This window comes from Myzus persicae, unplaced genomic scaffold (genome assembly GCF_001856785.1).
Source record: "Myzus persicae strain clone G006 unplaced genomic scaffold, MPER_G0061.0, whole genome shotgun sequence".
In the NCBI taxonomy this organism is placed as follows: Eukaryota; Metazoa; Arthropoda; class Insecta; order Hemiptera; family Aphididae; genus Myzus; species Myzus persicae.
This window is the reverse complement of record NW_019100933.1, coordinates 5,030-21,828: the sequence shown is the minus strand read 5'-3', so window position 1 is coordinate 21,828 and position 16,799 is coordinate 5,030. Positions and strand designations below refer to the sequence as shown.

Sequence of the window (16,799 nt, the reverse complement as noted above, 5' to 3'; positions counted from 1 at the left end):
CAGTGTCTTTGCTAAAGATTGGAATTTCAAATTGACAAAATCAAGTCCTTACTACGCCCAAAGTAACGGATTAGCTGAAAAAGGGGTTGGCATCGCCAAGGATATGTTAAAGAAAAGTCAATTTACAGAAAAAAGCATTTTTGAGTACTTATTAGCATACAGAAATACACCTTTAACAGGTTTATCTTATAGTCCTGCACAACTATTACAGTCAAGAGAATTAAGAAGTACAATAGCAGTAAATAGGGAAAATCAATTAAAGCCTGAAGTGAAAAAGGTACATGATAAAATATTGGAAAATAAAAAGAAACAAAAACAGTTGTACGTTAGAAATGCAAAGAGAACAGAGGATACTTATTTTATGGATCAATCAATCTATGTACAAGACAAATTTAACAAACTATGGAATCCTGCTAAAATTGTAAAAAAATTGAGTGAGCCCAGGAGTTATCTTATAAAAGATGGAAAAGGGAAGATTTTGAGAAGGAACAGTAGATGGATAAAAAAAAGATTACCCAGAGATTTAACTGATAAGGTTGAAAATAATGCTGAGGAAAATAAAGATCTAAAGGAATCTGGAAATATTGAAAGTGATGAGAATATTGAAACAATAAATGGAAAAGAAATAGAAGGAAAAAAAATTAGTAGAGTGGGGAGAATAATTAAAAAGCCACAAAAATTAAATTTATAATTTTTTCAGATTATGTGTTAATTGTTATTAGTTATTATAATTAATCTTTTATCTATGTTTAAAACATTAAAAAAAAAAAAAAAAAATATTTTGTTAAAAAAGAGGGAGATGTGACAGTTGTATACACTGTCAATTATATTTAATTGTAATGATTTTTAGGTTAAGTTATTATTAATATGATATGTTTTTTTCTCACTCATTGTATGAAAATTGTAATGTCACGTTTTTTGTAATATAATGTTTTTATAAAACTGTTTTATAAAACTGTGTATTCTTAAATTATATTGTACTAATGAATATTATTAAAAATTAAAATATAAACAAGTTAAAACAAGAACAGTTGCAGGAGGTATTGCACGTGTTTCCAACGTCTTAATCCACCTGGAGCTTCACTGAGTCTATCGGGCTCTGGAGGTAGGCTCAGAGATCCTCCAACCAAGAAATGGGCGGGTGTCAGAGCTTCAGGTTCATCTGGGTCACTACCTATTGGAGTGATTGGTCTTGAGTTAAGACATGCTTCGACTTGACATATTAGTGTATTTAATTCTGCTAATGTTAGTTTCGTTTCACCCATTACACGTTTTAAATGATACTTTGCACTTTTCACCGCCGCTTCCCATAACCCGCCGAAGTGTGGTCCCGATGGTGGATTGAATAGTAAAATATATTCTAATTTAAGAGCGATAATTAATATATTTATCTTAATAAAACATTAAAACTTACCTGGCTTTTCATTAGAAGTTATAAAAAAACTTCTAAAGTTTTGAGTAGAACATTTTCTTTTTTTTTCTTTTGTAGTAGAGTATTTTATTTTACAAAATTCTATATGTCTGTTCCAATTAAATCTATTAACTTTGATTATATCCCTCTCACGACCACAATATTTGCATTTCAACATGATCACGATCTTCAATTTTTTATGATTAAAATAGTAAATACTAAATTATAGAAATAACTGTCAATATTGAACAAACAATTTACACACATTATACTCGTATACTGGTAAGTGGTAATGACAAAGACGTAAAGACGTGAAGACATGAAGTGATGAATCGTAGATGCCACTATACCAGTTCGTAGCAATAAATTAATAACGCACTCGCTCGCTTAGTGCTTACAGTGCTTACCACACACATAGACAACACACGTATTTGGAGTATATATTGATATTATCAAACATTTATAAATATGATTTATTTTTAGCATTCGTTTGGAATTTCTTAAATACGTTTTATAAGTAGATGTACTAACCGCTATCATGGTTTGATTATTTCATTATTATCATATTTGGTAACAATCGTCATATTTTCGTACTTACAGTAATCCGGCTTACGGAAAAGGTTTACTGTAATAAAAGTTGTAGATAAGAATTTTATTTAGAGTATTATATTTAGAGTTTTATTTTATTTAAACCCATGTTTTACCGTAAAATTAGCTAATTTATGTCAATGTTTTATGTTAGGTTAGCGCAAAATTTATTACTTGGTGTACACTGGACATACCACCGACCCGCGCGTGACACTACACGAGAGTTAAAAATCGGGTTTCTTATCGTTACCGCGTTTGAGCTATAAATACCCAGTTAATAAATACAAACAAAAATAATATCGACAATGAATTCATGAATATTGTTTTATTTACAGATTATTGAATTCGTATACGTATACTTAACAGTATTTTCGATTCGTCATATTGTATGAATACATTTGGTTGTAACACAGATAACTTGAATAATAATATAGCTTTGTAGGTAGGTACCTACAGTAGGTAGTAGGGTATTACAACTTTCTAAATTTTTACATTAAATAACAAAGGTCATCCCACCTACCAAATTCACCTATGACATTTGTCATAGGTAAACATATACTTTGGCGCCACTGCCTAACTGTTTAAACGCTAGCGGCAGAAATACGATAATCGACATTACTTGGTAGTTAGTACCTATACACAATATACAATTTAACGGTATCACACGAATAGCAAACAAAATAAATCCGTACAATATAATAGTAATACCCGAAGTACCAACTTTAATTAAATCCTGTTATTAGTATTTTATTCAATGGAAAGAGGTTCATATTTACGGCCCTAAATAAATATTGAGGTTTATAAATATACCGTATCGCCCGTATCGGTGACTTATGTTATTATTATAATAGGTATTTATTTGTGCTCACTGCTCGCACATCTAATTCGACAGCTAAAAATAATTCCATTAAGTGTCTGTATTGCTATTATTACAAAACCACATTATAGACATGGTATCCAATTATTTATTATATTTATCTTGTTTTCAATAATTCATTAATTTCTCAATTCTTGGAACGTGTTGTACGGCAAATGCAATATTACGTTTTTATTATAATCCTAATAAATTATTTCTTTTACCCTATAATAAATGACATTTTTCTGGGAAAATTTTTTTAAAAAATGAAATTAATTATTGCAAGACCGCAAGATTCTTGCAGTGTGAGTCTTGTTTTGGACTTGGTCTTGGTCTTGCAGCAAGAACAAGACCAAGACTAAGACTGCAAGACCAAGATAATTTTGCCCATCACTAGTTATGGGTTAGGTTATATGTTTTTCACCCCCGATACATTGGACGCCTCCCCCCCGATCAGCACTAATTCCCCCCGGACAAAAAATATAAATACAAATATTAAACAGGTGGGAAATATTTCTGTCTGGGGGGCTAAACGTCCAGTAAGTACGGCTAATTTTAACAAGTGGAATAGCACGTTGTCGGGGGGGGGGGGAAATCTAAATACCATTAGTCTTAGACTCTTAGCTTAGCCTATAGCAGTATAGCCTAGTCTACAGATTTTGAATCATGTGCTAACTAGTATATGGTCGATTTGGTTATGCATATTATCAAACGTTTTCAATCAGAAATATAAGATGTCAGAGTTCCATTGAAAAAATACCAAATTACAAGACTTATATTATTTAAGCAGTATAATATAAGTATCTAGAGCATATCATGTTTGTTTATTTAGTAACAATAAAAATGCGGCAGACTCCATACGACCATACCTAAGCATTTTAAACAGATGTATAATCGTTGTTATATACGTGGCCAAATACAGAAGGCTAAATTATATTTACTAAAACGAAATTGCTTTTGAAATGTAATTGTGCGTTTAGAACATAAAAATATTTTAAACATTCAAGTACCATTAAATAATATTTTTAAGCTACAACCAGTTAATTAAAGTCAATATTTTTCGTTTAAATATCTACCTAATTTCACCGAAAATTATACACTAAAAATCTATAAAAAAAACTGTTTTTTCAAATTAAATTGTTTGCATTTGTTTTGGGTGTGTTTCATGCTCTGGTCGATTCACTCTCAAGACCCTGATTTTTAATGCATTTTCTGCTTATTTTAATATTTTTGGACATATATACTAGCATATTTTAGAATTTTGATCTTGATTATTATTTGCACTATAATTAAAACGTTTTTAGGGCAAAAAAACGTCGATCTCTTTATTATAATATAACACGTATTATACATTTGCACCTAATTAAACGATATACTTATACTTTTTATCGTTTTCATATGTACCTATATATAATATTATGATAAGTTTATAATATAAATTGACATAGCCTTGTATAATGTATCTAATCGTTTCAATAGTACTATCATTGGTTGTATCTATATCGACTAGTTGTAATTCATTCGACACCCGAGAGTGTCGAGCTCACAAAAAGTTAACCTTCCCTAAAGTCCAAATCGCGAGACAGAAATAACAACACTGTAATGTACAGACTACAGGGGCGCCGAACTATAAAAATATATATAGGGCATATCATATTTAACAACATACCCACCCATCCACCTTACCGAAATATTCATTTAGGTTAATTATTATTTCTTAGTTGCACTTTAGGAGACAGTTATAAAATAGATATATGTAATGTATTTTTAATAAGATAAATAAAATATTTGGTTAGGTCTACCAACTGCTATCCACACACCCACGACCCACCCACTTAACTATGTAGGGCAGTCGCCCTACATCAATATGGGTTTCAGCGCCCTTGGTAATGTACTAACTGACAGAAGATAAATTACATTTTCACTGAATATTTATATTAGCATTTTCGATACATAATACATTCTCAAAATATTTTGACTCATCTTGAACTATTTATAGACTCTATTGTCGCATGTTGTTTTTTGATTGTGAATTTCAACTTTTTTCTAAGATTACCAGTTGAACACTCATACGAATGGTCTAATTATAAAATATGATAAAATACGCTTACTATAAATACTTTGGGACCAAGGTGAAATGTGTTAATTAACCGATTGTTTCTAATAAGCTATCAGATTAATCTTTAAGATGGCAAAAAATGAAAAATATATAATTATACCTATTACAAAGGGTACTCAAAAAAATTTTAAAATATGCATTGTATTATAAACTATGTACAATTTAAAAAAAAATGATTGTATTATGCAGTGAATTTAACTGTGTATATATAATTTAAAAAGTAGGTACATATAAATATATATATATATTTTACTATTTTATTTAAAATATCTATCTATCGATATTTGTTATTTTGCGTCAAGTAACTCAATGGCCATACTTTCGTGCGAGTTTTCATTATTAATTTTTTTAAGCACATAGATAGTATGACTTCGATAACTCGACCTTCTGTTTCAAACTTAAATCTTTGGACTTTTAGACATTTTAAGATTTCGTCAAATCAACTTTAAGTACTCACTCCGGAGCTGAATTACAAACGATGTACGTATAGGGAAGACCATTTTTATAATAGCTACTGTATTTACGATAAAGTACAGTAAAGATAAAAGTATCTAACGACAGAAAATATAAGATTAAAGTACATTGGTGATCGCCGGATAACCTGTGTAATGAGTATAATATAGATACTCATAAATATACTAAACATATATATATACAAGTTTAGGTAAGGTTATGTACATAAATGTTATGTATAAATATTTAATATATAAATATATATTTAGCCAATTTTTTTTTCGAATAACAGATGTGATGTTTCAATAATCCGATTTATTTTCAATGTTCTGGAATACGGCTGGTCCGTTCTGGGACATTTTGTTTCTATATGGCAGTTGTATTAAAATATGTATTAGAAACTTAAAATGTGCTCCTATTGTCAAAAATATGTCGTTAAACTTAAAAAATTTAAAATATGCAACAATTTACAACAACAACTTTAGTAGGTATTTAATCACATTTATTTCAAATTCATAGATCATAAGATCCAAATACAATATAAAAATGATATAATAATTCAATATTATGACTAATTAAACTGATAATATAATAATCATATATTCATACATATAAAAATGTATGTTTTTCTGTCTTATTATCTACTTTTATTAAGTCTTTTTTTTTACTTCTTACTATTTACACGACATAAAATGTTATTGGTCTTGTCAAAAACCTTGAAAATGTAATAAAATAAGGGTACTGATATAATATATTTCATGTATTAGGTGAAAAATATAGTGATACACATTCACGATTTTTTTTACAAGCATTTATTGTTCAAATTTTCAAATTTTCAACTAATTTTACTGTTGAAAACTTAAAACAATGTTCTATGGTTCTATGCAAATAGATTATTCTGTAATCAAAAAATCTAAAAATGTATAAGCACAGTTTTTTTTTAGATTTTTTATGTTCAAATTATTCAAAAGTTATATTTAAACGAAAAGGCTGTAATAACAGATAAAAGAAGTAAATTATGGGAAGAAGCAAACATTGAAAAAGGAGTTAGACAAGGGTGTAACTTATCACCAACACTATTTAATCTGTACTTGAAAATACTTTAAAGCAATAAAGGGAAGACGAAATTGGAGGAATTAAAATTAACGGTATGCTAGTACAAATGTTGCACTTTGCAGACGACATAGCATTGATTGCGGAAAGTGAAGAAGCTTTAGGCAACATGTTAACAAAAATGAATGATAGCAGTAAAGAATACAAAGTGAAAATAAATAAGAGCAAGACAAAAATATTAATATGCAGCAAGCAGGAATGGTAACCGGCCAATTTATTTTGCCGAAAGACATTTTGGCGAATCTTTTTTGGCTAATGGATATACCGGCGAACGAATATATCGGCGAATGGATGTATTGGCGAAACCACAAGACCTAACCAGAAATTTAAAAATTTAAATTCCATATTATATAATTCAATAATTTAGTCAATAATAACTTAATAAAATAGATGTCCTAGGACCATATGTAAGTATATAATAATAATTAATAAATAACAAAAATAATACTTAAATAAATATAATATAATATAAATATAAATAATACTAAAAATGTAAAAGTCAATTTTGTATGCCAAACTTTTTAAATATGGTATTATGTCTTGGTTTGAATAATTTTCCACCTTCGTTTTTATATTTTCTGTGGTTCTTTTCCATTTTAATTTCTGTTTTGCTTCTTTGCCAGCCTCAATGTGTACCACTTTTAATTTAGTTATGGACTACTGTACTTTCGTCCACCAATTTTGGTTTCGACCTAATCGTTAATGTACTCATAGTTAATAAAAAATAATACAGTAACAAAATAACACAGTATTTAAATATGGAACGTGGACCGTTTGATTTCAACTTGATCACCAACACATTGTAACTTTAAAAACACATTCCAATACGTTATTACAGTTTAACTGATAAACGATAGTTATCGTTATGACATTATCGGCCAAATAACAACATTATAATCGAAAATACAATTAAAGATTAAACCCGTGACCACGAAATCCCGATAACTTATTTACTTATTTATTTTTATTAAAATAGAATTTGTACGAAATTGGGTAGCAAAATATGTACAATAATCAAATACGAAAAGTGATAGAGAATAGTTGTTGGTTAGGAATTTATTGACGTATTAAATTAGAAACAAACTCTGTGTTACGTATAATTAAATATTTGTGTTTAATGTAATTTCGCCGATACATCCATTCGCCGATATACCCGTTCGCCGAAAAAGTTTAGCCGTAATCTCTTTCGCCGAGATATCCTATAACCAGCAGGAATTGCTTTCGAACATAACGATTGAAAATTGGAAGCTGGAAACTGTTCAATGTTTTACATATTTAGTAAGCAAAATAACACATGATGGAAGAAGCGAAATGGACATAAAGGGTAGAATAGCACAAGCAAAACAAGCATTTTACAAAAAGAAGCACCTATTGACGGCAAACACTGTTAGCTTAAACACCAGGAAAAATCTTATAAAGAGTTTTGTATGGAGTATAGCCCTCTATGGGGCAAAAACATGGACGATACTAAAAGCGAAAAGAAAAAAGATTGAAGCATTTGAAACATGGTGTTGGAGCATTGAAAATTTCTTGGACAGAGAAAGTTAGAAATGAAGAAGTATACCTAAGAATGAACGAACAAAAAGCAATATGGCAGACAATCAAAGAAAGGAGGAAAAAATGGATCGGACATATTATGAGAAATAATGAATGGATAACGACAATAATAGAAGGAAAAATAGAAGGAAAAGCAGGAAGAGGTAGACCAAGAACACCATTTATGAAACAGATCATAGACGATAAAGGGAAAACCAACTATAAAGAACTAAAAGTAGCTGTAATGGATAGGGATAAGTGGAGAGCCATCAAAGTCATTTAAAACCAATCTAAGGATTGAAAGAAAAAAAAAATGTTCAAAATTAGACGAAATTACATACTAAATAAGTAATAAAAAAATATAAAAAAATATCACTCGTGGGTACTTGAAACATTTAAATTAATTATCATATTTTATACCTACAATGACATTTCAAATGTATTTTTTTGTCAAAAATGCATTTAATCTACCATAACAATAATAAAATAAATTACTTTAATCACAATAATATCATCAAATACACTAAATTACTAAGTAATATTTTAGAATGGCAGACCGCCTTCGTTCATAATCGTTCATTATGTACAATGCTTATAGTTATCAATGAATTAAAATTGTACACCATCCATTACAGTGACCCACTTGTAACCCATTGTACAGCAGAGTGACATCCACTTATACATTTTGTACACTGTCATTTTATTGGAATGGAATCACAAAACAAACTTTTCAAATTAAAATATAGAAAACCAAAAAAATAAATAATACATGTTTTTTTTTTCAAATTTTCAATCATAATGCTAAAATATGCTCTTATATTCACAAATACATTGAAACATGCAGTAAATGCATTACATATAAGGATCAAAATCTTGAATCTAACACTCCTATAACAAATCTAAAAAATATATTAAAAAACAGTGTTTTTTCATAGAAATATTGTGTTCAATTTTTTCCAAATTGGATATTTGAACAAAAAGTATCGATTTTAGTTTACTGGTTGTAATTTTAAAATATTACTTGTGGGCATTTGAAGCTGTTTTAGTATATTGTTATTTTTGTACACACAATAAAAGCAATCAAACGCAATTTTGTTTTTATAAATACAATTCAGCCTACTGTATTTGGCCACGTATATTATAACGATTATACGTCTGTTTAAAATACTTATGGCCTCTTCCACATGTTTATTGTAACTGAATAAACAATCTATTTACATTACTTATATCATTTTCCGAAATAGAATATTTTAGGTGAATTCCATATTTTCATACATCAATAATATGCTAATTTGAACAATATATTAGTATTAAGTTTTTAAACTATTGAGAAGTAGATTTGAAAAACAAAGTTTTTTTTTGGTGAAAATTATATTTATCTATTCAGCGTTACTCTCAAATCGTATAGATATATACCACTTAACAAAAAAATAAACTACAACCCAACCAGAAAGGAAAATAATTTGATATAGAAAATTGACACCAAATTTATACTTAGGTAATAATAATGAGTTGTAAAATAAAAATGTAATATATGTAAATATGTTGCTACATACTTATGTAACATGAATTGCTATACAATTTGCATACACAGTGAAAATCTGTTTAGTTCATTAGTAAGGTTCAAACAATTATTTATAAAAAATACTTTAATTTTAAGTATTTGTATTAATTATACTCAAGATAAATTTACTGTCACTGAGTATTAAAATGTATATAATACTTTTCAAAATATCATTTTCTGTACTTTAATTCATTTAAAAAGTATTTTTGGCATGTATTAATTTTACTCCAGTATTGTGCTATATTCTATTAGAGTATAATTATATAAAAGAGCCATGTATAATGTAGGAAAATGATCTGTTTTCCAAGATTTTGATTTTGAAATAATTTTATATTTTTTTCCCCGATTTCAACAAACGAAACGTAATTGCACAATTTACCTATATAATATGTAATATGTAATATCATCTAACCATTTGGCTACATTTTGTCAATTTTTTATCCATAACTAAAACAACGCGATATATTATACGATACAACCGTAACTCTTATAATATGTTGTATAAATAATTATTACACTTTCATAAAACTTTATTTATGTATGGTGACAAACTACTAATATGGTTATAGGGTAATATTTTAATAATGCATTAATGCATTAATTTTATGTTATACGACGTAACTGGTAACTGTGTACCTTGGGTTTTAGAGTAGATTGTTATGCACTGCAGTTAAGTCGGAAACTTCGTTAACCCGATTACTGTTTGCGTGTTTTTATTTATGATTATATTAAATTTAGAATGTTTGTTACTCATAAAAAAGGAATGTAATTTACGTTTAAAATTGTCATGCGCAGTGTCAGTTAATGGTTGCTGTGGGTGGGGGTACGACTTTAATATAATATCATTAGTCATATGTATAACAAATTAAATATATTAAAATAGTATATTATATTATAATTGTATTATCAGTAAAAACATTAAATTATATTTTTTGAAATATTTCAGGCAGTAGTGGAAATAAAATTCATAATATTTTATCATATTATGGTACTATGTTGTACCTATACTGTAGTATGAACTATGTTACTAGTTACCATAGTATAGTATGGAAATATTGGTACTGAAATAATATATTTTTATGTTTAAAAATACTAATTGTCAATACCATTGCCGACCACGATGCACGTATCCGTGTTCATTTTAAAAATACATTTTCTATTACATTAAAATATTCTATACGGTCGACACAGCTGGTGGTCCAAAACACGTATATTTTTAAGACTGTGGTTTCTATACACGCAGGCGCACGATTTTGTGCCTTCGCTCATATTATGGCATGCATTGGGTTTTGTGTTAAAAACCCTTTATTTGCACAATCGTTAAAAACGAAGTACGACGTTCAACAAAAAATACTGAATAATAACATTCTTATGTTTAAAAAGGAGGGGGAGCAAGTCGCTTATGAAAGTCATCAAGACATTTTATTTTATTTCATTTATTGTTCAACGTTCATATTATTTCCATTACAATCTTATATTAAAATGTTTTTTTTAAAACATTGTTTAATAACTATAACAATTGTAGTTATTGCAATTTCGGTTAGGCCAGCCATCACAGCTAATTTGGATATCAAACGACGTATGTATTGATTATTGTTAGATGATGATTGTATTTTTATTATTAATTATAGTGTTGATATAGATAACAAGTGAATTGTAAATTTGTTTAGAATTAATAAATAAACTGAAATCAACTTTTACTATATGACTATTCAGATTAGTACAATTTATGCTATTTACTAGATTTTAATTGTGCCTATAATATAATAGTATGATCTAGGTATAGTAACAATTTAATATCCATCGATCTAAAAAAAAAAACAATTCTTTGATTCTAGTGGGAAAATTTAAGTTCCTGTATAATATCACATTTGTATAATCTTATATTAGTATACGTAATCTGCAGCTGAATAATTCATTTTAGTTTATAAATCGTTTTACATTTATAATTACATGAATTGTTTAATTTTTAGAGTATTGTGAAAGTACGTAAGCCTTATAATTTATAATAAATATAAATTTGATTATGATACACCACTTATTTAAATTCATGAATAGGGTATATTATATTATGTTTTCTTAAATTATAGTTTGGTAAAAGGTTTCATAAATAATCACTATTTATATTTAATAAATCAATTGTAATTTTGTTTGTCTTTCAAATAACAATAAGTGGCCCTAGTTCATTACAGATTGTTCTGATTGTTGAACCATTACATTACATAGTTGTTTATGTTCACAAACACTAATAAGGATAATTTTAAAATGTTATAGTTCTTCTAAGAAATTTCTGTGGATTTAAAAGTGAGTTAATTGTACAAATAAGATATTTTATTTATGTTACATTATTTTTTTAAAGTATAATATTCAAAATAAATATAAATAATAAGTATTATCGTCTACTGGTTTGATAATCATAAAGTCAATGTATTATTTATTTATTCTATTTAGTTTAAGTTAAATTTTTACCAAAATATGTTTATTTTATCGTTATCTGTACATTATCAAATTTTAAAAATATTTGGACTCTTAAACTATTTGTATACATTTGAATTTCATTTTATTTTATTAATTTTTTCTATGAATGCCAATAATAATATTGAATTGTTTTTTTTAAATGCTTGAGAATTCAATTCAAGCTTAATCATGAGTTTTTATAATAGTCGTTAAGTAATATTAAATAATAATGGAATAATTATTTTTAAAGTATCTATATGAAATTCATATACTAATACAATTTATTAAAATATCAAAAATGTACAAATTATCTTGTAGTTCGAAATGTATAATACGTTCATATATTTTACAGATATAGATTGAAATGTTGAAACTTAGATTCTCATAATAAATTCGTATTGTATAAGAATCTAAAAATTATTACGACCAGGTTTTTTTTTAAAAATTATTCGCTAAGCCCGGCAACTACGGTCATTAGCTGTTTTTGTAGGTTTGTAATATGTATAGGTTTGTTGATTTGTAGGGTTGAGGAACGGTAGACTTAACTCGCGTATGTTTTTGTGTTTAGCAGAAATTTGATTTGGTACCCGTAGGTTTCTGGCATGCCCAGTTGGGGGATGCGGTCTCTCTCTCCAGACACATGACTACTGCCCGGAGAAAAGTGCCACCCGTGACCGAGGTTCGAACAGGTGACGGCGCAAAGTTGCAACCGACGCTTTAGTCCACTAGGATACTCCCTCCACCACCCCTTGTTATTATTTATTAGATTTTTAAGTTTAAATTTTGATGAAATTATATATTAAATATCTAAACACAGAATAGAAATCATTTATTTTTTGTTGAAATTTAAATATATTATTTGTTTGTATTCGAATCTTGCAAAGATTATTTTAATATTTTATTAACACAATAATTTTCGAATGCAATGTTTTTTTGAAAAAATCAATTCAACCCACTTTAGTAAGTTCGATTACGTCTGACAGTCTGTCTTCGCTGAGAATCATTTTTCGTGTTAAATAGATTTATATTATTGAATAAATATTGACATAGGTATCCTTTACGGTCACCAATATTATTGTATTATTTTTTGATATTTTTTATGAGTCCAAAAACAGAGTTAAACTTTATAATACAGTGGTCGCCGCTTAATGTAATCACTTTGGTACGGGATAACATAATCCGATTGATATAACACTAAACGAAAAGTTAAAAAAAATAATAAAACCTGCGTTATATATGTAGGTATAAATTGGAAATTTAAAAAAATAAAATAAAATAAAAATAAATATGTATAATATGTACGGATGCGTACAAACGCGATACTGGTCGACGAGCAGCGACGGTACTGTCTTAATGCAGTAGATATCAATGTGTTACATTTATATCTTTGTTACAATTTTTATCTTTATTATGAGACATTTGGAGAAATCTTAAATTATTGTATGTTACAAAATGTTGATTTTATGACCTCAAACTGATAGTATTATGCGGCGTATTGATTCAAATAGCCGACATAATTTACACATATAACTATATAAGTCTTAGATCATATACACTGGATAGAACTATAGCGTATATTACGTGTAGTCCGTGTTTGAAGCAGACCTGTTCATGCCCGAAGTACTTATTACGCATGCGTGAGAAATGAAATAGATCGCTCGGGACGGGGAAGGAACAATAATGTGTTATAGTGATAAGGACGATTAGGTAGCGAATGCTTAGAGCCAGGCACGCCCGCAGAGATGTAGCTCACTAGGTACAAAATATTTTTAATATCAATATAGGATGTGGGGGGCTTTGCCCCCCACACCCCCTAACACTTATTACATGACATATATTATTTATCATCAATAATGGGTATATCAAAATATATTAAAAACATAATTCAATTTATTTATTACTTCTTATAAAATATAAAAATTAGATAGAATTTTAGATGTATAACACACACATACATATATATATATATAAATAATAGTATACCACAGAATAGATGTCAGATAACGAAATTCATAATAATATTATTATTTATTAATGACCAAAATAAATGTATTAATAGACTCGTGGTTAGACGTGACTGTGTACAGTACTAAAATGCGGCAGACGGTGGTATCTCAGAATAGCCAGATGCCAGAATAGCTAATAAGTATTTAATATTTACTATATTGGGAATAATCATGGGCATAAATTAAAAATGTACAGAGAAGGAATTTTTATATTTTATTATTTATTTGAAAAATCCAAATTATTAAAATTCTCAGGTGGTGCATTTGCACCACCTGCCCCCCCCCTCCGGGCGTGCCTGCTTAGAGCAGTGGTTTTCAACCTGGGGGTCACGAATGATAGGTTTGGGGGTCGCCAAAAATAATAGATGAAATGATTTTTCCATTTTATTTAAAAATAAAATAAAGTTAATTTTTAATTTTGTTTTATATAGAGAATTATAGATTATAGAACATGCTGAGGAGCGTATAATCTTAATTTTTTATTTTTTATCTTATCGATAGCGGATATGGATTATTAAATTGTTCGTAACTCGTATCATATACATAGGTATATTTGAACAGTTTCAGTCGGAAATATTTATAATAATCAGTTCCTACTTAGGTGTCATTCGTGCAGTACATGTATCTCACGCGATATAAAGTACGTTACTTTACTGTTTTAAAATGGAAAAATTTTTAATTAAACGCGCAAGTACAAGTGCAAGTGCAAGTGAAAATAAAAAACGTAAACTGTCGGAAACAACAACGGACCAGCCTATCAACGAGGAATTGGAAGAAAAAAAACTTTAAATGTTGAGAACCAAAAAAAAGAACGTAAATTTCAAGATCAGTATATACAATTTGGATTTACTTTTATTGAAGAAAAAGGTAAACATCGTCCTAAGTGTGTAATATGTTTAGAAATATTGGCTTCCGAAAGTATGAAACCTTCTAAACTTAAACGACATTTAGAAACGAAACATCCGCAATATAGTAATAAAGATGAACAATTTTTTAAAAGACATGAAAATGCATTAAATATTCAAAACAAAGTTATAAATAAATTTTCTACAGTTTCACAAAAAGTTTTAGTTGCATCATTCGAGGTTTCATACTTAATAGTAAAAACAAAAAAACTGCATTCGATTGGCGAATCTCTTGTCTTGCCAGCTGCTATAAAAATTGTAACGGCTATGCACGGTGAGGCATATGCAAATGATTTAAAATCAATTCCATTATCTGATAATACTGTTATCACGTTGGATTTCAAACATATCTGATGATATATTAAAACAACTTTTAAATATATTGCGAAGTAATTATTTTGCAATGCAACTGGACGAATCTACAGATATCTCTAACTTTTCTCAACTTCTGATCTATGTCAGGTATATTTACAAAGAAGACATTTTAGAAGACTTTTTATTTTGTCAAACTTTAAATGGCAGGACTGGTAATGACATATTTACCCTTATTAATGAATTTTTTGAAAATAATGAAATTTCGTGGTCAATGTGTAAGGCCATTTGTACAGATGGTGCAGCAGCACTTACTGGATCAAAGAAAGGTTTTAGAGCTAAAGTTAACGAAATTTCACCAAGTATACTATTTACTCATTGTATGATTCATAGGGAAGCTTTAGCATCTAAAAAACTTGAACCATTTGTCAACGAAGTACTGCAAAATGCTATACGTGTAATTAACTTTATAAAATCAAAATCATTCAATTCTAGATTATTTACGATACTGTGTAATGAAATGGAATCTGATCATACAAAACTACTACTTCATACTGAAGTTAGGTGGTTATCCCGTGGTAAAATATTATTAAGAATTGTTGAGCTTAAAGATGAAATACGAATTTTTCTCCTTGAACATAAAAATACACTCGCAGAACACTTCTTAAATGAAGAATGGTTAGCAATTTTAAGTTACCTTGCCGATATTTTTGAAAAATTAAATAATTTAAATTTAAGTCTTCAAGGTAAAAATACAAATATATTAATTCTCTCCGATAAAATCGATGCTTTTAAAAAAAAAAGGTTTGTGGATAAATTATATTAATAATGAAAACTTCGAAATGTTTTCATGTTTTTCAGAATTTATTGCTGACAATGAAATATTTGATATTAACCTTTTCACTGCTACGGACGTACTATTACGTCGCACGCAAACATACCGTTCCCTGCTACGGACGTACTATTACGTTCCTGTATCTATAAAAAGAAAAACGCACGTTATCTCATTAGTGATTACACCGAAAAATGCAGAAAAATTAAACGAGTTTAATGGTATAAAAAAAACGTTTCTATGTTCATTGTGGTAGGAATGAAAATGTATTTAACATATTATTTATTCCAGTTGTTACTAAAGTGACGCTGTTGTGTTAAAAAAAAAAAACACAAAATTAACTCAGCAGAGAAGAGTATTTTAGGAAAAAAAAACTTAGCAGTGAAAAGGTTAAAAAAATAAAAGACATAATATTAGTTCATCTCAACAATTTGGAAAACCATTTTAACATACGGTTTGAAAAGTTTCCAGAAAGAAGTTGGGATGGATAAGAAATCCATTTTCTATTAATATAAATGAAATGAATTCTGAATTAAGTTTAGTTATGAACGAGGAATTAATTGAGTTATCTGCCGATGAAAATCTGCGTATAAAATTTAATGAAACTACAAGTGATAATTTTGGAAAAATAAAATCAGAATACTCAG

At 28.3% G+C, this 16,799-nt stretch overlaps 2 protein-coding genes across 2 annotated transcripts; both read left to right on the top strand.

The window, feature by feature from the left end:
- The first annotated feature begins 7,851 nt into the window (after positions 1-7,851).
- On the top strand, positions 7,852-8,359 carry LOC111026898. The gene is made up of 2 exons (XM_022305077.1): positions 7,852-8,083; positions 8,211-8,359. Exons 1-2 carry the CDS (start codon positions 7,852-7,854, stop codon positions 8,357-8,359), a joined length of 381 nt encoding a protein of 126 aa, XP_022160769.1.
- Positions 8,360-15,411: 7,052 nt separating this feature from the next.
- LOC111026897 (protein FAM200A-like) lies at positions 15,412-15,998 on the top strand (the record flags this gene model as incomplete). The annotated part of the gene is made up of 1 exon (XM_022305076.1): positions 15,412-15,998. A coding segment is annotated over exon 1 (587 nt), but the record flags the coding sequence as incomplete, so codon positions are not given.
- Between the last annotated feature and the right edge of the window lie 801 nt (positions 15,999-16,799).